At 39.4% G+C, this 22467-nt stretch overlaps 2 protein-coding genes and 1 long non-coding RNA gene across 3 annotated transcripts; 1 reads left to right on the forward strand and 2 right to left on the reverse strand.

Moving 5' to 3' along the window:
• Positions 1-764: 764 nt before the first annotated feature.
• LOC146464963 (actin, cytoplasmic-like) lies at positions 765-3715 on the reverse strand. The gene is made up of 3 exons (XM_085129060.1): positions 3382-3715; positions 2579-2689; positions 765-1920 (listed from the first exon to the last, which is right to left on the reverse strand). Exons 1-3 carry the CDS (start codon positions 3631-3633, stop codon positions 1159-1161), a joined length of 1125 nt encoding a protein of 374 aa, XP_084985186.1. The 5' UTR covers positions 3634-3715; the 3' UTR covers positions 765-1158.
• Positions 3716-14509: 10794 nt separating this feature from the next.
• On the reverse strand, positions 14510-17982 carry LOC146464964 (uncharacterized). Its single transcript, XR_014868380.1, has 2 exons — positions 17729-17982; positions 14510-14888 (listed from the first exon to the last, which is right to left on the reverse strand). It is a non-coding gene; the product is annotated as an uncharacterized LOC146464964 (long non-coding RNA).
• A 3008-nt stretch (positions 17983-20990) lies between these two features.
• On the forward strand, positions 20991-22413 carry LOC146464965 (uncharacterized). The gene has a single exon (XM_085129075.1). It carries the CDS (start codon positions 21062-21064, stop codon positions 21914-21916), a length of 855 nt encoding a protein of 284 aa, XP_084985201.1. The 5' UTR covers positions 20991-21061; the 3' UTR covers positions 21917-22413.
• The last annotated feature ends 54 nt before the right edge of the window (positions 22414-22467 follow it).

Below are 22467 nucleotides of genomic sequence, written 5' to 3' on the forward strand. Positions count from 1 at the left end.
TTTCCATGTGTACGATTGTGCCAGTATAACACATACGATACAAACGTGGTGCTCTAAAACGTACCTCCCTTAGGGAGGATGTTTACCTCCCGTAGGTCGATGTTAACCTCCCTTAGGCCGATGTTATCCTCCCTAGGCCGATGTTACTTGAGCAAATCTTGACTGTTTTCATAGTTCCACGTTTCTTCCACAAATCGAGCGTAAGATCCTTGAGATCAGTGTTCAGACGCCGAGAAACGAAAGTAGAAAGAACTCTGTATTCTACCATAACGAATCCTAACAAACGTTCGAAGTCTTTATTTCACCGACGTCGTCCGCCATTACTACTAAAAGAGAGTGAATGCAGGTCAATTTCCGGTATAATCGGATCTCGGATCGTAGCTGCTCCGAAGAATAACCCGATGACGTCACCTCCCTTAGGCCGATGTTATCTTTTCTCAACCGGTTGGGGAGAAGGAAAAGGAAAGGGCGCGGGGAACGCTGGGAAGGAAGAAGGGAAGAAGCTCCCGCCTTTTCTCCCTTCCCGTCGTCCCCCGCGCGTCCCTGGTTTTTTTATTTTCCCCGTTTCACCACTGATGGAGCCTCTGCAGAGGAGAAAGGGCCGAGCTGATCCGAATGAAATCGACCGTTCTGAATTGATTCAGACGCCGTGCTTCACATGAACTTAATTAATTGAATTCGATTCGGCTCATGTGAAGTACGGCGTCTGCACCTGGCCTAAATATCGTGAATAAACCTTGATGTAAAATGGATTGGATGTAAAATTTGGATTTCCACACTCGTGGTAATAAGAAAGTTTCAGGATAACATATTCCGCAACAAAGATCAAAAAAGAGTTTGTTTTTTTTTAGATATGATCGATGATTAATTCTAGTTTTGCAGGAGTCACTCAAGTTTGATAATAAACATTTCTTCTCATTTCTCATCATTATTCCCTCGAAAGTCGTTTCTTTGTCTTCTTCAATGAATCAAAGTTACACTGCTTTGATGTGGTAACACATCAAAGAAGGAATCAAATTCCCGAAATCTTTGAAATAGGAAAAATGCGGCAATATTCAAAGGCCTCCTGATTGCAAATACAGAAGTACGTGTAATAGAAGATGCCAGACACCTAAATGCCAATTTCAAGTATAATTTATAGGAACCTCCAAGTTTTGATTAAACACACTTGCGCTGGACGATCACAGGACCAGCTTCGTCATACTCCTGCTTGGTGATCCACATGGGTTGGAAGTCGGCCAAGGATGCCAAGATGGATCCTCCAATCAAAGCGGTGTATTTAGGCTCGGGAGGAGCAATTACCTTGATCTTCATTGTAGGTGGAGCCAAGGCAGTGACTTCCTTCTGCATTCTTTGAGAAATTCCTGAGAACATGGTGGAGCCGCCAGCCATCACGATGTTGGCGAACAACTCTTTTTGGACGCCTTCGTCACACTTCATGATGGAATTGTAAGTCAGCTGATGGATACTGGTAAAACCGGTTTCAGCAGATGGAGGCTGGAAGAGCGCTTCAGGGCATCTGAAGCGCTCCTTGCCAATGGTGATGACCCGACCGTCAGGAAGCTCGTAGCTCTTGTCCAAGCTGGAACTGGAAGCAGCTGCACTCAATTCCTTGTCGAAGTCCAGGGCAACGTAGCACAGCTTTTCCTTGATGTCACGCACGATTTCGTGAGCGACTGTGCCAGTGGAGCTATCCCGTTCAACAAGGCACGTTTTAAGGTAATTTGTGAGATACTCGCCAGCAAAGTCAAGACGAAGGATGTTCTTGGGAATAGCAAAGCCATCGAAGATAGGAACTGCATGACTAACACCATAACCACTTTCTAGGATTGTGCCACTTTTACGACCCGAGGCGTACAGAGCCAGCACTGGCGCCAGGGCTAAGTACATGGCGGGTGTGTGGAAGGTCTCGAACATAATCTAAACAAAAACAAAATGTATATACAAAGGTGATAAATAATAGCATTTATTCTGATACACGAAAATAATAACAGCAGATAGAGTTGACGTTGTTGGATGTTGTTACGACAGAAAAACATAAAATCCTCACCAACCGACCGACCAAAATGCCATTTCCCGGTTTCCCAGATCGTTTTAGTTTCTTTAATCTGAAGGGCTATTGGGCTATTGTTTGATCTGTTCCGATTTTGGCTCAATATTTAAGTCGCAGAAAATTAAACGGATGGAATCCTGTCTTCCGCATTTCCGAGGTGCCGTTAGCTCTCCGGAAACCCTTGCTGATCCAAAACATCTGTTCAGTTTTCACCATCGGACTGACTTGTCATGGTTACCTCCGAGCACCAAGCGGGATGCTACATGATACATATCTCCTCAGCTTGCAGCCCCCAATCCGAAGGCTCATCTCTGGCCATGAGTTTAGTCGCAATTTGTCTGAGATTTTAACTTATGCAAATGTGTGGAGTTTTCCTTCCTGTTACCCAGGACTGGCTTATGCAGTCAAGCCAAAGGGTCTGGGGTCGAAAATGTACTAGCGTGACGTTGCATCAACCCATGAGTACAGAATTATAGACTATCACGTATCTGGAAAAACTATGAACTCAGAATGAACGCTCCTGACCTGCGTTGTCTTTTCCCTGTTAGCTTGCGGGTTGAATGGACCCTCAGTCAACAGAATCGGGTGTTCCTTAGGATCAACTTGTAGCTTTGCTCCAAAAGTGTAGCGCCAAATCTGTGATTAAAATATTCAGTACAATAAACCAAAGACGAGTTGTAAAATCATTAAAACAAGCATATTCACAAATTCAAATGAAATGTTAAAATTAAGCTTGTATAAACCGAGGAAAAAATCGACGACGCTAAGAGGACGTGTTAAATCAGCAAAGACTTTGACTCTATATTTATGCTTTAAAGATGCTACGCATAAATACTGTGTAAAATTTGTTATTCACGCTGACTGTCTAGCAATCTCGATTGCATTCGTCCGTCAAGCGAACATGTAAATTTCGCCGAGGAGTTCAGCTCTTCAATGTCTTCCACAAGATATGAACATAATATTCAAATGAAATCAAGTTCTGGAATTCAATTTTATATATTTTCAGTGGTCAGATTTCGCATGTGGGGGTCAGATACAGTGTTTTTAGAAAGGCTAATTTTCTCTATAGATGAAAACCTATTTTCGCCACAAAACTACTTTGCATAAATATTATACAAATAAGTTTCGGCGTTAACTAACGGCCAAACGTCGACTCACTATATAACACTGTTCCAAAGTTTCGTCGTCAATTAACGGCTAGAAGTGGAATCAGTAGGCTAAATTTTTGTCATATCTAGGCTTAAAGGATTTTTATTGACGAAATCTAAGACGATCAGAATTTCTTCCCAAAATATTATACACATATACATATTTTGAATTCGTCTTACCTCCTCCATAGCCTCAAAGTCGGTTATTATTGAGTTCTTGATGGGATATGTGAGATCAAGAACATCTTTCTTCGCCTTAGCTTCGTCTCCGATGTGCGGATCTGGTCGATCCAAAACCTCCAGTTGTTTTGATTGCTTTGTTTGACCGAGAACGGTGAAAAATACTGAATGGGGAGCCTCTTCCTTCGCAAATCCAGCTTTGATTGTGTCGGACCCATTGTCTACAACCAAGGCAGTCTTATTGGCAGGCATTTTCAACCGAAAACTCTTTAAAAATCCAATAAAAGCTAAAAGCTACAAGGTTGGTTTGAGGTTGGTGAAAAATTGCATGACGTATATCAAATTATGCATGCGCATGCAACGCCACTAATTTTGTTTTGGTCACGCAATACAAACAGGCTCCGTACGGGAAATTTAGCGACTATGTTGAAGACTTTGAAAAGCCAAAAGATTAAAGTCCCGTTTAGCAAAAAGTTACTATGCTAGTGCACTGAAACAATTTGGCAGTACTGTTCTTTGGGCGCGAAAGCCAATTATGGATCGAAGTGGATTGTAACAGGAGCCCACGGGTCATCGACTCCTGATTGCAGCTTGCAAAAATCGGTCATTTTTGCCAAGACTTTCCCTTCATAGTGCCAGGAGTAAATCTAATCCATCCTACCGAAAAAGATGGTGATTGGTACATTTACCAATAATTCTTATCGTCCGAAATCCATAAAAACGCACAGAAAAGTTCTAAAAATTTCCAACCTTAAGATACACAATGTTGTTACTACAAGGAACAATTTCGCCAAAAAAAAAAAATTGATAATCATCATCATCATCATCATCATCATCATCATCATCATCATCATCATCATAATAATAATAATAAAATAAAAAGGCTTTCTCTGTGCCTATAGGCTGTGTTAGTTTTGCAGGGTAGATATTGTGGTAAAATGTACAGCCGTTATGTTTTTTTCCGGACGGTGGATTAATTCCTGATAGTGCTTTTCCTCCAAAGTATCGTAATTTAAAACCACTTTCATTACCAAGCGATCTTGGCATCCGATGGTGCAGTAACGATTCTCGCTTTTTTTTCTCAAAACTGTCATCGCCACGAATTCGTTTTCAGTTTTGTGTGTCTATGTAGAAAAAAAAAAAAACGTCCTATGGAAGCGCCCAATCAGTCTTATACAAATCTCTAGAACAACCGGCAACTATTGAAAATTCTAGTGGCTGCATACCAACTGCCCTGACTGAAACATGCACCAAAAGATCATAACCACGAAATTCCGTCCAAAATATGACAGCCAGAAGCTTTATGCAAAGCACTGAGTAAGTCGATAAATAAAAAATAAAAATACCGACGTATTAGTTTTCAGAACTATTACCATAGCCGGCTCCTGGCCAATAAAAATCTGTATCACAAACGAGGCTGATTTCCACGAAATTTTGTCGGTCTAGACGAAGCACTGAAATCGCAGAAGTAAATTTCCCAGCTTGTGTGTCATAGGGCGGAGAAATAGCTTCACTATGGCAGATGAAAGTAAGCTATTACAACAAGCCGAAAAGATAAAGTTGTTACTTCGTGGTTGGACTCCAAAGAGAAAAGTAACCGTTCATACTTTGCGAGTCTTGGCCGACGAACTACTCACCCACCATAACAACGTGTGCATCGCTCAAGTGGCAGGAAGTTCTACTTCAATTGTGGGCGTTGGCGTCATGGCGGTAGGATCTGCGCATCTCTCATAATTTCCTCCATTGTACTTGCTGCAGTTGGTGCGGGGATGGGTGCTGCAGGGGGAGTGACAAATGCCGGTTCTTCGATCACAGAAATCGGCATCCAAAGGGGAAAGTTGGACACTGCGCAGAAGATCATCGATGAAGACCGAAAAGCCACGGAAGAAATTGGGAAGCTTTGGGGAAAATTTTCCAACGAAGTAAAGAAATGCACAATAAAGAATAGTGCCAAAGCGGTTTTCGGCGCTGCTAACATCGTAAAGGGCTGTGCGGAGGCTAGCTACAAAGTCGGCAAGAGGGTTGCAGCGACAGCTGCCAGTGAGGGCGGTGAAGCTTTGTTTCGCGGTCTCGGTGTAGCCGGCAAAGTCGCACACATTGGTGGTTTCGTATTCAGTGTTGTTACGTTGCCTCTCGACATCTACTCATTGGTAACCAACGCAAAGGAAATTCATGCAGCTCGGAAAGGCAAGAACGACAAAGAGCCGGAAGTAGTGAAGAAGCTGCGAGAGCTTGCTGATCAATTGGAAAAGGATATGCACGACAAGAACGAGCTTATTCGTGAAATCGATGATTTGGTCTCAATGGCAACGGCCCAGGATTCCAATCCATTGGAAAACATATGTTAAAGAAAGCAAATAAGGACATACCCATGAGGACATACAGTCAAATAACTGAGATTAGTCATCAATTCGGTGCGACGCATTCAAGGTTACATTTTGAACTGAGACTTGTCTTTCATTTAGATTTTTCAGTTCTTTTTCAACAAAATCGCTTCTATATTTTTCTTTATTTTTATCGTTTATCTTACTCATGTATAAATCAGTAAAGCGCCATTTGCCTTTCGGAAATTCAGAGTTAAGAGATATTTAGATTGGGTTGGATTAGATTACATGCCTTCCTCAGTGTACCCTCCTTTCCAAGAAAATGCTAATGGCAATTGGACTGTGTTGGGTATTTTTAAGTTCGCCTTTGTAAGTTTCAAGTAGACTATAGCGAAAAAAAAAATTATAATACCTCGGTAAACATTTAAACGGGCACTTCAGTTTTTGTATTCAAGTTCTGTTATGTAAATCAATCAATGTTATTATTGAACTCTGTCTGTGTTGTCGTTTCCGCGGTGTTAGCTTGAGGGTTGAATGGACGGACCTTCAGTCAACAGGATCAGGTGTTCCTCATTATCAATTTGTATGTTTGCTCCAAAACTGAAGCGCCAAATCTGATTAAAAATTAAATACTTAGTACAAAAAGCCCAAAGACGAGTTGTACAAGCTTGTACAATCAGTCTAAACAAGCATATTCAGAAATTTCAAATGAACTGCGTTGAAATTAAGCTTGAACCGAGAAAAAAATCTATGATGCTAAAAGAACTTGTTACAATGTAAAACAACAAAGACTTTGACTCTATTTTTATGTTCTAAAGATGTTAAGTATAGCAATCTTGATTTCATAAGTCCGTCAAGTGAATTTGGCCAAGGAGACGATTTTGGTACTTCTCATCGATCGACTTTTCCTGAATACGGTAAGGGAAATATTAACGAAGATTATAGCGACAAATTGATCTTGAAAATCCAATCTGCAACAATCAAATATTCCAGTGGCTACAATCCTTCCATTGAACTGACTGCACGCGCCAAAAAGTCATAACTAAAATATGACAGCTGGAAGCTTTACGCAAAATATCAGTATTATTAAACTGGGACGAATACCGACGAGACGGTATTGGCTCCTGGCCAATGAGAATATTGATCACAAACGAGGCTGATTTCCACGAAATGATTGTGCGTAGAGCTGTACCCGTAAATGATCCCCAAATTGAACCGCAAATTATCCTCGATCGCCTTACTATAAATATAGAATGTAATGGACTCAAATTTGGACAGTGAATTTCATTTTAAAATAGCAGAACAGTCGCTATTCTTTAACTATCAAATTTCACAACTTTAAAATTATAGTATTGCAGCTCAGTGTAACATAACAATTTATCGATAAACTGGAACATACATTTCTATTTTTTATTTATACAACGCCTAAAATATGGACGAATTGTACGAAACTCCTTATTTTTCAAATAGGGCTAACAATACGAAATAAATTTTAAAAGTGAAAATCAAAAATAATTAATCGGAAACAGATCTTTTACTAACAAGTTCTCCCTGACATTAAACAAAAGTCCATTGAAACTGTATTTTTTTTTTCGATACAGCTTTGAAACTCAAGATCTAATAAGAGCAAGAGGAGACGAAAATTTTAATACTGAATGCAAGCGCAAAAAAATTAAAGAGCGGGTCAGTAAACACTTTCGCAAGTTATTATTAATTTTTTTTTCGAAATGTCAAAGCGCTTGAGATAGCAGTCAAATCTCGGCCACTATCGTCGCCTTTGTTTTTAATCGGATCTAAAACTTTTTAGTCTCGGTCGTCCAACATGTTATCCAGTAATATATTGATTTCGTCTCTCGTTTTCATTTTTCCGCTAATTATTGGACTCCCAATCTTTCTTTAAACAATTTTCACAAAACATACCGTCGTCGGCATAGTACAAGGCGAGCTCAGAGAGCCCAAAGCGCGATCGTCAGAGAAGCGAGCGAGCAACTTTGAGCAAGTATATCGTCGGCATAGACCTCCAGAAGACCATTGCATTGTCTCCCTTATTGACGCCTTGGGAATAGCTATACCTGCAAATTATTTCCTCATTTTGGGCAAATTTGATCTTCAGTAATTCGCCCTTCTCCATACTTCAATTTTAATTCTTTGAGTGCATCTGTTGTTTTTGCGTCCTTTTGCTGAAGGCTATGGAAGTCGCTTTAAGCTTCATGGCACACCTAAACAATGCTGTCGAAATCAGTTTCTTCGTGACTGTGGTTACTCGGATAGATTGTAAGTCTCCTACTCCTAAGCTAGACACCACAGCAACCAGAATATCGAGAATGTTCACCTGACCTAGCCTGAAGGCAACATACCCCTGCAATCACCCCACTTGGGCGTCAATCGATAGCAGTCGACGGATCGCAGCATCCACCATGATTGACGAATTCTCAAAAGCGCTGCGGTTGGGATGGGAGTGGATGGGTTACTTCGGGAAAACTTACTACATATGTGCGAAATTGTGATGTTCTCTGGGGGAGCTTTCCCATTTGAGTAAAATGGTCTGTTCCAGTTTTTGGGTATTGTTAGCCCTACCTGTTGTTAGCCCTATTTGAAAAAATGAGCAGTTTCGAACAAATCGTCCACATTTTAGGCGTTGTAATGGTATAGGTAAAAAATATACATGTGTTTTCCAGTTTATATGTAAATTGTTCTGTTCCTCAGAGCTGCTGCATTATGATTTTTAAAGTTAAGAAATTTGATAGTTGAAATATAGCGACTGGTGTGTTATTAAGAAAAAATGAATTGTACTAAGTTTAAAGTTTAAATCCACTGTCCAAATTTGAGTCCATTCCATTCTATATTTATGTTGAGGCGATTGGTGATTGGGGATCATGTGCGGTACAATTTGGCGATCATTTCCGGTCCGGGGATCATTTGCGGGCCAGAAGTAAATTTACCAGCTTGTCTTGGGGCGAAAAAAAGCTTCACCATGGCTGATAAAAGCAAGCTACTTATACAACAAGCCGAAAAGGTGAAGTCCTTACTTTGTGGCTGGATTCCTAAACGAGAAGCAACCGTTCATACTTTGCGAGTCTTGGCCGACAAACTACTATACTCACCGTCCATAACAAGTCATGCAAATTGCAAGTGGCAGGAAGAGCTGCTTCAATTGCAGGCTTTTGGTTTCACAGCAGTAGGATTTGGTCTTTCTTTTTTTACCGCTGGAGCATCTTTCATAGTATCTGCAGCTGGTGCGGATTTGGGTGCTGCAGGTGGGGTGGTTAATGCCTTTTCTTCGCTCGCAGAACTCTGCGTTCAAAAGGAAACGTTCGACACTGCGCTGATCGAGACCGAGAAGCCTTGGAAGCTGTGGAGAAGGTTTTGGAAACATTTGCCGAGGAAGTACGGACATGCAAAAGAATGAATGCTGTTAAAGTGGTCTGAGGCACTGCCTCCACCTTAAAGGCTGGCTACAAAGTGGAAAGTTGGAAAATCTGGAATCCGGAATTCCGGCGGAATTTTTCAGGGTTTGTTTTTTTCATTTTAGTAATTTTTTTCCTCCGAATATTTCCGAAAGCACTCCGAAGATTATCCGAAAATTAAGTGATTTTTTGGTTCAAAGTGATTAATCGGCACCGATGACACGCCGTATTTTTCTTTTATTCAAAGTGATTGGTCAGCACCGAAGATACTCCGAAGATTTTACCAATATTTCCGAAGATACTACGATGATTTTACAAACACACCCCGAAAATTATCCGAAAAGTTTGATTTTTTTTCATTCAAATGATTTTCTTATTTCCAAATTGATTGATTAACCGAAGACATTACGGAGATTTTCCGAAAATTATTTGTAAATCCCCCATCCCTTGTACGCTAATCATCATAGCAACCGTTCAGGTGTTTAAATATACAATAACCAGGAAATTACATGTCAGAATAAATGTCAACATAGAGGTTGTCCATTTAATTAGGATCTGGACAGGCATTAAAATGTACGTCCTTTACGCAATTACAATGCTGTCATTCACTCAATTAAAATCCCAGGAAAGCACTGCTTAATAAAAACTAAGAGGCCTTCCGTCAGATTCAGGCTTCCCTCCGTCCTCCTCATCAGACCTTGCAATTGGCCGTCATGAAACCATGGGTGTCTTTTGTGCAGGCATGCCATGTTTGGATGGTAATATCTCCTTTGTTCTCTTCCCAACTTCCAACACTTGGTACCATCCGAGTATGTATTTGGATACCAGTGCACCTCAATACGTCCAATGACTGCCATGCTATAAACACATTGTGTATTTTTTTTGAAAACTGCCTTGACAACCGTTGAATATAAAAATCACGGATTTTTCGGGTAATCTTCGATAATCTTCAGAGTGCCCTCGGAAATATTCGGAAAAACTTCGGAGTTTCTTCGGAATATCTTTGGTGCCGATCAATCATTTTGAAATTAAAAAAAATCACTTATTTTTCGGTTATCGTAATTTAAAACCAATTTCTTTACCAAGCGACCTTAGCATTTGATGGTGCAGTCACGATTCTCACTATTTTTCTCAGAACTGTCTTAACCACAAATAAACGCTCGTCTTGAACATATGAGTCGGTGTTACACGAGTCTCTAGATCAAGCGGCAACTATCAAATATTCCAGTGGCAACAATCCAACTGCCCTGCCTGAAACTTGCACCTAATATATCAAACACGAGGACGAGTGTTTCCTCCGATTTCCAAACACCGAGAGGTAGGTTGGAAAAACGAGGCGCAGCTGAGTTTTTTTAACCAACTTCGAGGTGTTTGGAAATGGGAGGAAACTATGACAGGACGGAAAAGACGCTTACTGTAAGTACCTCCCGTTGTCTCTCATAAATCCTTAGAAAACTTTTCTACGGATTTGTGAGAGCTTTTTCTGGAGTATCTGTTTGCGCTCCAGGTTTCGTCACCTATGCTTTCCGCTTCATGTCATCAAGTCGTAATAAACGTGACTCAGTTTTCATATGGAGGAATGTTACGTATCAGTGACAAGTCATCACTTGTCAGACTTGGTAACAAAACATGAATGAAATCAGGAAATCCGAACCACCTCCACTGACTCAGTTTTCATTAGGAGGAATGTTACGTATCAGTGACAAGTCATCACTTGTCAAACTTTCTAACGAAACATGAACGAAATCAAGAAATCCGAACTACCTGCACTGACGTACTAGTCGGCAAAGTAATGAGAAAATAAATCAGAGCTAAAGAATTCTGCGGCATGCCGGCGCTTATGAAAGCGTGATTATCATTGGATCCGATGAGATTGGAACGCGTGGAAAATACAAATTATTTGGCCAGCCGAAATATTGTTTTAAAATATATTACGTTGTGTCAGCTTTGCAGTAGTCTTTGGACTTCTCATCGTCTAAATTATATTACAACTTTACACCAGGAGGTTTACAATTGCCAATAATTTTGCAGGTAAATTGCACCAAATAATACTTATAATTTAACTTTTCATCACCCTTCGTAGATCTAGTTGTACATTGATATTCAAAGCGAACAAAGCTTTTCCTGTTAATTTTTCTCGTTTTATTGTTTTGCGATAAGCCGCTGCCATTCGAATTTGGTATAACGATGTATGGAAACGCGGGCACACGCACTGCCACAGTGCTGGCAATCGCGAGATCGAGAGAAACCGCGCGCTTCCGAAAGAGCCGGATCATGCCACGTAAGTCTCGAGAAAATTCAATCGAGGAAAAACGCAGGATGCGAAACGAAAGAAGCAAAAGAAAATGGTTGTCAAGGACCGCTATGGAAAGAGAGAACAGAAAAATTCGAACACAAAAGGAAAGGGATGCGTATTCTCCTGCCAAAGAATTGGCGCGAATTTACTATGGCAAATGGAAAGCATTAGCCGAACAGAATAAAAGGACCCTGGACCAAAACAAGGTAAGGCTCTCTTGGCGCAAATATAGAAGAAAATAGGCATCGTAGAAGAGCAGTTTGTAAGAGAACGACATGCGTAAACATGATTAGTCTATCGTGTAGTCTACAAAGTTCCCCGGGGGCAGGAGTCAAAACATTTATTGGGGCCGGGGGAGGGGGGGGGTAGAATACGGAGTGGGGCGGGGGATGCGGCCCAAAAAATTCCACTTCTTATGACGAAATGGCGAAATCTATTGAATATCAAGGCATAATGCACTACACCCCCTTTTTGTTTTATCAAAATTGCCAAATTCTTAATATATTTTCACAAAAGAACAGCTCAGAAACCATTATGAAGGACCATACAGAGATTATAAATACAGAAACGGGCAATTTGCTAATATTTTCATGGCTTCATTTCTTTTAATATGCCAGACAGCTAGGTAATGGCTTTCAATTGAAAAGTCTTTGGACTTTGAGCATGTCCCCTTTCATTAAGCTATGAATGTGAATTGTTGGATCCTTTCTTGCCCTACCCTCTTCAATTGGGCATCTCTCTCAGTAGTGCCCTCAGGGGGCAGGGCAACAAAGGGTCTAACACTTCAGACTACTGGCATCTTTCATAAGACATTCAATTTTACACCATAAAAATATTTTTATTATCACCCATGGGCATCAATAAATACCAGGAAAATGCCAGGGAAATGAAGCCGCATAGACTACATAGAGTCGGTTGGGATACAGGAGAGTCAAGGAGAGACTTGAAGAAGGCACTGATTTGACTCCTTTATTATTTGAAGAGTATAGAGTTCACCAATAACTGTTATGACAAAATCTAGCAAGTGCATCTTTACCAAGCTGATTTGCTTCACTTTCAAGGTGATCTTGATTCTTTGTTTATGACAAAATAATTATTTCTTTATTCCAGATTAGACACCAGAATACAAAATCAGGACCATCGAAATTCCCCACTGTCAATTTAATTGATCCATCTGAGCTTCACCCAATCAATGAAAAGGAATTAATACTAGGACAGGGATCATATGGCAGGTGCGTTTTAAAAACATTCACAAGATTAAAGATACAGGTGGTAGAAAAACAATGTCTGATGCAAAACACTAAGGAGATGGTAAAGGAGGCACAAATAATGCAGGCTTTCACGCACAAAAAAATTCCTGCAATAATAGGCATCCAGGTTGAAATGGAGCCTATATCACTAGTCATGGAGTTCAAAGGGGAAAACAATACATCCGTAACAGTTAGTAAACTATTGTATTGTGAGGAAGCCAATGAAATATTACAAAAACTTAAAAGTTCACTAACAAAAAAAGACTGGCTGATCATTTCTCATGATATCACAGATGCTCTTGCGCATATCCACTCCAAAGGCTTTCTTCATTGTGATTTAAAATGAAACAATGTTCTTGTTAGTGATAAACATGGCCACATTATCGACTTTGGAAAAGCCTGTGACAGTGCATTTCCTCCAGCAAAGACGTACACTTTTCACTTTGCTCACATCGCTCCTGAAGTTTTGAAAGGCTCCCATTGTAGCAAAGCCATTGATGTTTATTCCCTCGGCAAAATCCTGCGTGAAGTAGCAACAAAGCAAGAAATTCCATTGTTACTCGCCAACGCTCAAAAATGCTTGGATGTTAACCCCACAAGGAGGCCAACAACAACAGGACTAATGGCATCACTGGCCTCCTTAATATGTAGTTGATAGTTAATATTGTTAGAGGAAATATACCCAAATCAAAGTTTCGTTAACCCAGGATTAGCTTAATCGGGCTTTGAACAACTGGACCCTGGATTTCAAAAAAGTTAAAACAAAGAAAAGAGTGTTAAAACATTGAAACCCTCTAAAGCCATTTGTTGTGATGACTTCCAAAATAATGCCGGGCATATTAAGTACCTCATGCCAATAGAGGAGATGAAATATCTTTCTCTTGAATACGACAAAGAATTTAATCTATGTGTATGCTTTTGGCAAAACTTTTAACCCTTAATATACTGTCATGGGATAGACCAAAATGTCCATATTATCAACATCTCCAGAGTTTATAGTAATCTTGGACTGCGGTCTGTATTATTCGTCGGTGTTCAAAAGGGCAGATCTAACCATATGTAAATGTAGGCAAAAACTGGTATAATTAGTTAAGCCAAAGCCTTCTTGTAGCATAAAGAAAAACGAACACAAAGAAACAATCAAGAATAGAAACTGGGTATATCAGTTCAATTTGTTGCCATTGTGACAATAGCAAACATTCCTGCTCTTAAGATGGCACATCTTTTATTAGCAGGACTGCCAAGATGACACATCTTTTGCCAGTTTCTGTTTGCTATTGTCAAAAGAAATAAATGGAATCTTACAGTCCATTGGCAGAGACAACAACAGTACGAAAGAAAGTAACTTGTCAATAAAACAAGAAGTCTATGGCTTAAAAAGATTTGTTTCAGGACACTCTTTAATCTTAAGGAATCAATTTTTAGCTTTTGTATTTTAAGCAGAGAATCTTCCTCTTTTCCAAAGTTGACAAGATTTATTTGGAACCACTTATACAACCAAAAGCCAAAGCCTTCACGTAGAACTATTGGTTGGAAAAAAAAAAACAATAGAAACCCAGAACTAGGTAAATTAGTTATAATAAACATTTCGTTGCAATTGTGACAACAGCAAACATTTCTGCTCTTAAGATGGCACATCTTTTATTAACAGGACTGCCAAGATGACACATCTTTTGCCAGATTCTGTTTGCTATTGTCACAAGAAATAAATGAATGGAATCTGATCAAGTTAACAACCACAGAAAAAAAGTAACTTGTGAATAAACCGAGAAGGCTATGGCTTTTAAACCTTTGTATAAAGACACTGTCTTGAAACTAAGAGTCAACTTTTAACTTTTCCAGCCTTTTGCATTTCAAACTGAAGAGACTTAAAACTTTTTCCCTTCTTAATGTTTTCAAAGTAGTAAGCTTTATGTATCAATATAAGCTTAATTGTGTGGCAATATCCTACATCCAGTACCATATTCCTACTATCAATTTGGAAATTACCCCTTGACAGGTGGCATGCCTACACTTCATGACTGATTATAAAGTCTCGTGCCACTTTCTTGACCAATAATATTGGAAGTATTAACTAATTGTGACTTACTCATATGTCTTCCCATTCTTGGTGCAAGCAACATGTATTTGCTTCAATTTCTGATTATTTGATTTGATTCTCATCTGTATTCAATAGTTCATGTGTGACACTCAGTTGAAAGCTGGTCTGCTGGTCAGCTGGTGCAGGTAACTGCGCCAAAGTAAATAAATGAAGTTAAACCTGGTGGGTTTTCCTAGGAACCCATCTATTTTGGTGTGTTGTTTACTGAGTCTTTAGTATTATAACTCACTCAGTTATGTACACCTTTTTTATTCCAGTGCTGTACATATAAACAAAGCTCAAGAAAATGTTTGGATATCAAAGCCAAGATAAAAAAAAGCTCTTAAAAAAACAGGCATTTGATATGAAGACCAACTTGTTTAATATTTTGCCGACCTTTCTAAATTTTAGGGAATAATTAGCTTGAGAGTCAGGCAATAGCAATAGGACTACTGGGCCAGGTTGTTCGAAAGCCGACTAACGCTAATCCCCGATTAAAAGTTAACCAAGGTTTGCAACTCGCTCATTAAAGGCTCATTTTAATTTAATGGTAAAGAAAAGTCTAAGGCAAAACTGAGGACAAAAATCTTTGGGACGAATCCTTACGGATTAGTAAATATACCCAAATCAAAGTTTCGTTAACCCAGGATTAGCTTAATCGGGCTTTGAACAACTGGACCCTGGATTTCAAAAAAGTTAAAACAAAGAAAAGAGTGTTAAAACATTGAAACCCTCTAAAGCCATTTGTTGTGATGACTTCCAAAATAATGCCGGGCATATTAAGTACCTCATGCCATTGAATAGAGGAGATGAAATTTTGTTTCTCTTGAATACGACAAAGAATTTAATCTATATGTATGCTTTTGGCAAAACTTTTAACCCTTAATATACTGTCATGGGATAGACCAAAATGTCCATATTATCAACATCTCCAGAGTTTATAGTAATCTTGGACTGCGGTCTGTATTATTCGTCGGTGTTCATAAGGGCAGATTTAACCATATGTAAATGTAGGCAAAAACTGGTATAATTAGTTAAGCCAAACCCTTCTTGCAGCATAAAGAAAAACGAACACAAAGAAACAATCAAGAATAGAAACTGGGTATATCAGTTCAATTTGTTGCCATTGTGACAATAGCAAACATTCCTGCTCTTAAGATGGCACATCTTTTATTAGCAGGACTGCCAAGATGACACATCTTTTGCCAGTTTCTGTTTGCTATTGTCAAAAGAAAATTAATAAATGGAATCTTACAGTCTATTGGCAGATACAACAACAGTGCGAAAGAAAGTAACTTGTAATTAGCCTTAGCCTTTTTCATTTCAAACTGAAGAGACTTAAAACTTTTTCCCTTCTTAATGTTTTCAAAGTAGTAAGCTTTATGTATCAATATAAGCTTAATAGTGTGGCAATATCCTACATCCAGTACTATATTCCTACTATCAATTTGGAAATTACCCCTTGACAGGTGGCATGCCTCATACTCATACAGTTCAATGTAACCTTGAAATACTAATCATGCTACCAGCTTGCACATAACTTATTTTTCAATCGGAACTGGTGGGTGACACACCTGAGACAGTTGCGATGTAACCTTGAAATACTAATGATGATACCAGCTTGTGCATAACTTATTTTTCAATCGGAACTGGTGGGTGTCACACCTGAGACAGTTGCGATGTAACCTTGAAATACTAATCATGCTACCAGTTTGTGCATAACTTATTTTTCAATCGGAACTGGTGGGTGACGCACCTGAGACAGTTCCGATGTAACCTTGAAATACTAATCATGCTACCAGCTTGTGCATAACTTATCCATCTCAACTGGCGGGTGACACAAACTGTACATGATAATGTTTGCCATCAATGACAATCCCGTACACCTTAAGTAACTTTTTTTGATGATTAATGTCTTTCAGTAGAATCTTGATATTTTCCCTTCATGAAAAATAATCTATTATGATACTTATTCCTCGATCATTACCAAAATAATAAACAACAACAAAAAACAAATTAAGTAAGAAATGTTTGGTTTCTCAACAGAGTTGCCAGAGCCCTTGCTCTGACATGCTCTTTATGGTGGCCAAATTACCTCAGTTATCAACTCTGTTGATAAAACCAAACATTATTTGTTTCTACAACCCATAGACGCATACGTAGTACAACAGTTTCTTTAGAAACCAACCCCTCATGATTTCCACCATTATTTTATTTTATTAAAACAACTAACAAAGGAAAGCCTTGCAAATTTGGTTTCAAAAAGACAAGTACAATTGTTTCCCTTTATTTTGTTGGGATAATTTCATGAAAAGTTCGCTGTAAAAGGCTGCTCAATTTGTTTTTCCAAAGCCTGCTGAAGTTATATTAACTGCAGCCTAAGTGCAACTAACTACATGTAGCACTTGTTCAGTGTGCTGCCTTAAAATAATAATAAAAAACAGAAACACTCCTCAAAGAAAATAAAACAAGGTTACCTGTAAGGGGACAACATACAGATTTATACAATGAACTGTATAAAACTTGCGTTTTGTTTGGTATAGCGGAGTTTGTGATTAGAGTATAGACACACAAATGAACTCATCAAGTGGTGTGATCAGCGCTTCTGACTGGTCAACAAAGTTTTACAAACTATTTTTGTGAGTAGTGGACAAAAAATTTTCACAAGAAACGAAAACTGTCCGATGAAAAATTTAACAAAGACCATTGAGAGAGACCTCAACCAGTTTAAAAAAGCTAGAACTTTGTTGTGCCATCAAAAGGAAAGAAATATTTGCCCAAATTTGTCGACGATAGTAATCCCTCACAAATCGCAGTGAAGTGACTGACATGTGGTAAAATTTTGGGGTCAGCATTTCCTTCTGAAATAAAGGCTACTGTAGTTTTGAAAATATTGTTAGTGAAATTATTTTGGATTATACTTAGTTGGAGGATCACTATTGTATGTGTGCAGTAGTCTGAAAGTTTGCTGCAAGCAGTTTTTGACTCACCTCTGTCAATGTGATGCTCGCTCACGAAATGTGTTGAAATGTTAAATAGATTCCATTAAATTCGATCAACGATAAAACCAGGTAAGAGAGCAATAGTCCATCATAACTACAAAAAAATAGGGAAGTAGAATTATGAGTATCTTAAAAAAACATTGCTTCGTGATCGTCCAAAATCAAACATTTTGGTAGCATCGAGCCATCTCCTTGGTAACCGCGCCAAAATTAAAGCATCAATGAGGCCAGGCTACTAGTCTGAACACAACACGCAACGAATTATATAGTTTTGTACAAATAGATGGAAAACTTACCTCCGTTTTTCCAATTGTTGTTGGTCACCGCTTGCCATGTATGGCCAGAAATTATTGCGTGCGTTTCAAAAAACAAAAGTACCCAATCTGGCTTAGCGTTTCCTCTCCAGCGAGATCCTTCATGACTCTCTTGAGCCGATGCCACATCCTTGATCACATCGTTATGACACCTGTAGCGTCTTGGTAACCAAACGCCCACAAAAATGACAGAACGGTGGACAAATTTTCCCTCTTTTCTTCACATAAGGCATTGACTCGGCTGATCAGCTGCTGTCCCCTTTTTGTTATCAACAGCTTCTTCCCGGGTCAATATCTAAATTTTCATAAATCCCCACCGGTGTGTGCTGCCCCAAAGAGTAAGTTTTTTTTAGCGGTCAGTGTAAAATACAGACTGCAGACTGGGGGTAAAACGCAGACTAGGGATAAAATGCAGACTAAATTATAAAGACTATCTTTTTAAAGTTACAACACTCGAAGTGATTTTGGTCTGTATAGAAAGTTAATAAGTAAGTGTAGAATTCCAAATAAGATACATGTAGCGTTGTTAGCGAAAAAGGAATTTGAGGCTTGCGAAAAAAACTTAGGATTTCATTGCGTGACTTTTGGGGACGGCGCCCTACTTCTTCCAATACTTTCAAAAATTATTTCTCCATGAATTCGCTTCGAAATAAAGAGAAAAACCGCTCAACAAGATATTTAAATGTTTTAGTTTTGAAAAAAAAAAATGCATTTGACGATGTGCTTTCGAAATATTTCGGTGAATTTTAAAGTGCGCGGATATTTGGATGCATTTTACTACCGTCCGCCGTGTATTAATTACGTTGTAAACAAACTGAGTACAGAAAACTCAAAAATTCGTATCTCGGTAAATATATGTCCTATCGAGCTCATTTTTGTCTCTATAGAAAGCTGAGTAAATGTAGAATTCAAATATGAAAAGATTTCTGTTGCGCAGATAACGAGAAAGGAATTTAGCGCTTGCGAAAAAATCGTAGAAAATGAAAACAGTTCTCACGGTTTAAAATGAATGAATACTTTCCGGGATACAACCTGCCCAACCGAACAAAATTTAATTTAATTTAGTCTGCATTTTACCCCTGGTCTGCAGTGTTCAGTCTGCATTTTACCCCTAGCCTGCATTTTACCCCCAGTCTGCAGTCTGCAGTCTGCATTCTGCATTTTACACTGACCGGTTTTTTTAGTCGTTTTGGTGTGAAAACGGGTATAGATTTTGACCACTAGGGTCTTAAATCTGGTATGGTTTCCGCGACGGCGTATAAACGTATTTGTCTTTTCAACTTCAAATGAACTGTAGAAAGAGAAGTATACAAAATATATCATTCGAGCTGAATTTTCGGGTGAATTTTATCAATTCTTGACTTTGGCATTGAGACAAAGCGTAATTATGCTACAACAAAGGTCTGAAAACGGGTATGGATTTTAGATGTCCAGGGACCCGTTCCTCAAAGGTCCCAGTAACTTACCGGGCCCGATAAGTATATTTGTAAACGATTTTTTGCCGATTACACAGTGATTAGAGACATGGTACTCGGGCAGTGATTTCATAGAATTATAAGATTTTAAAATTTGGTATTCAAAGCTAACAAATATTCACTTTATGAAGAAACATTATCACCAAAGACACTTACCGGGCCCGGTAAGTTACAGGAATTTCGAGAAACGGGCCCCTGGTCTGAAAAAGGGTGTCGGAAATAGCATGTTTTGGTCTGAAATAGGGTTAGGATTTGGAGAACCCCACGGCACACCCCCACCGAAAATTCCGAGGAGTACCCCCTCCCCCCCGGGTCACAAATCTCGCTCATGTGTGGGGAGAAATTTTACTTTACGTTTACACAAATTTGCTTTGGGGTCATCGGCAGCGGGTTTTCTGCAGCTTCTCCTCTTACCAGCGGTGTTGGTGGAGCTGGCATAGTTAGCTTTCAAGCTACGGCCGGCGTTGATCTTTACTTGATGGCCGTCGTTGGTGGAAACGTGTACAACGTGTAATCGTTTCATGTTCAACAGACAAAGCACTAAATTCAAGGTCATTTACAAATTCTTTTAAAGGACTAAAACGAAGATCCTTTTAAAACGAAATCTTCTGAGTTTGTTGCCGAAACAAAACAGCGAGAAGACCAAACGATAAAGGTTCGACAACTTCAAAATCTGACACAGCTTTGCCGTCGAACATGGCTTCGTCGGCTAGTCGAAAGGTAGCTCTTTTCACCATTTTAAAACCTTCAGGGAAAATTTGAACTACGGAGCTTTTTCGGAAAGCTTGCAGCTCATCACTGTTAACACGAGAAAAGGACGAGAAGCCCTTTCTCGGTGCCCGGCATCCTGTTTAAAACCGATAAAAACAACAGGTAAACGGAATGGAGTCTTTTATTCAGATCAAAGAATCATGTTACGACATTTACCACTCGATAATAACTCGATCTCAAAAGTTTGACAGGCTACAGCGTCATTTTACAACGTTTACCAGGACTGTGTTAGGAGCGATGATAAGTTGATCTGCTAAACTTTGACACATTTTCACACTTACCTAACACATCTAAAAAATAAACCAGCGTGAAATGATACTTACAGTAAAAGTCATATCCGTCCTCTCACGCGGCGGCGGGAGTGAGTGTGAGTGATTCTTTCCAGTGTTTGATATAGCTTCTCAAACTATTGATAATTCTTGGAGAAATTCGTACGAATAGTTTACATAATTTTATGATAATTAATATCACATTTCTTAACCTCCTTTACGGTAGTGATTTGCTTTGTTTTGCCTTGAAGAATTATAAATGAGTTTGAGAACTGTAGATCATAACCAAGAAATTCCATCTAAAATATAACAGCCAAACCCATAACATTCCTTTGGGCAAATACCAACGTATTAGTTTTCAGAACTATTAGCTTACCCGGCCTCTGGCCAATGAGCATTTAGATCACAAACGAGGCCGATTTCCACGAAATCTTGTCGGCGAAACACTGAATTTGCCAGCTTGTTGTCATAGCCTGGAGAAAACGCTTCACCATGGCTGATGAAAGTAAGCTATTACAACAAGCCCAAAAGGTGAAGTCCTTACTTCGTGATTTGACTCCAAAGAGAAAAGCAACCATTCGTACTCTGCGAGTCTTGGCCGACGAACTACTCACCCACCATAACAACGTGTGCATCGCTCAAGTGGCAGGAAGTTCAATTTCAATTACGGGCTGCGGTGTCATGGCGCTAGGATTTGGTCTTTCTTTTTTAACCGGTGGCACATCTCTCATAGTTTCTTCCACTGTACTTGCTGCAGTTGGAGCGGGAATGGGTGCTGCAGGTGGAGTGACAAATGCCGGTTCTTCGCTCGCAGAAATCTGCATCCAAAAGGGAAAGTTCGACACTGCGCAAAAGATCATCGATGAAGACCGAAAAGCCACGGAAGCAATTGCGAAGCTTTGGGGAAAATTTTCCAACGAAATACAGATATGCACAATGAAGAATGGTGCCAAAGTGGTTTTCGGCGCTTATAACATCGTAAAGGGCTGTGCGGAGGCTAGCTTCAAAGTCGGCAAGAGGGTTGCAGCGACAGCTGCCAGTGAGGGCGGTGAAGCTTTGTTTCGCGGTCTCGGTGTAGCCGGCAAAGTCGCACACATTGGTGGTTTTGCATTCAGTGTTGCTACGTTGCCTCTCGACATCTACTCATTGGTAACCAACGCGAAGGAAATTGATGCAGCTCGGAAAGGCGAACACGACAAAGAGCCGGAAGCAGTGAAGAAGCTGCGAGAGCTTGCTGATCAGTTGGAAAAGGATATGCACGACAAGAACGAGCTTATTCGTGAAATCGATGATTTGGTCTTAATGGCAACGACCCAGGATTCCAATCCATTGGACGCATATCTTTAAAGAAAGCAATCCAATCCATTGGAAAACATATGTTAAAGAGAGCAAATAAGGACATACAGCGTCATGATTAGCTAATCGTATCAAATAACTGAGATTCCTATAGTTATCAATTCTGCGAGACCCTTTCAAGGTTATTTTGAACTGAGACTTGTCTTTCATTTAGATTTTTGAGTTCTTTTCAAAGTCGTTTCTATATTTTTTCTTTATTTTTTATCGTTTATCTTACTCATGTATACATCAGTAAAGCGCCATTTGCCTTTCGTAAATTTAATAGAGCTAAGAGATATTTAGATTAGGTTGGATTAGATTACCAGCCTTTCCAGGGAAATGTAAATGCCAATTTGAGTGTGTTGGGAATTTTTAAGTTCGCCTTTGAGAGTTTCAAGTAGACTATAGCGAAAAAAAATTAAAATTACCTCAGTAAACATTGAAAGTCACTTCAGTTTTTGTATTCAAGTTCTGTTATGTAAATCAATCAATGTTGTTATTGAACTCTATCTGTGCTGTCTTTTCCGCGGTGTTAGCTTGAGGGTTCAATGGACCTTCAGTCA

This window comes from Pavona decussata, unplaced genomic scaffold, assembly GCF_977016875.1.
Source record: "Pavona decussata unplaced genomic scaffold, jaPavDecu1.1 SCAFFOLD_158, whole genome shotgun sequence".
Taxonomy (NCBI): Eukaryota; Metazoa; Cnidaria; class Anthozoa; order Scleractinia; family Agariciidae; genus Pavona; species Pavona decussata.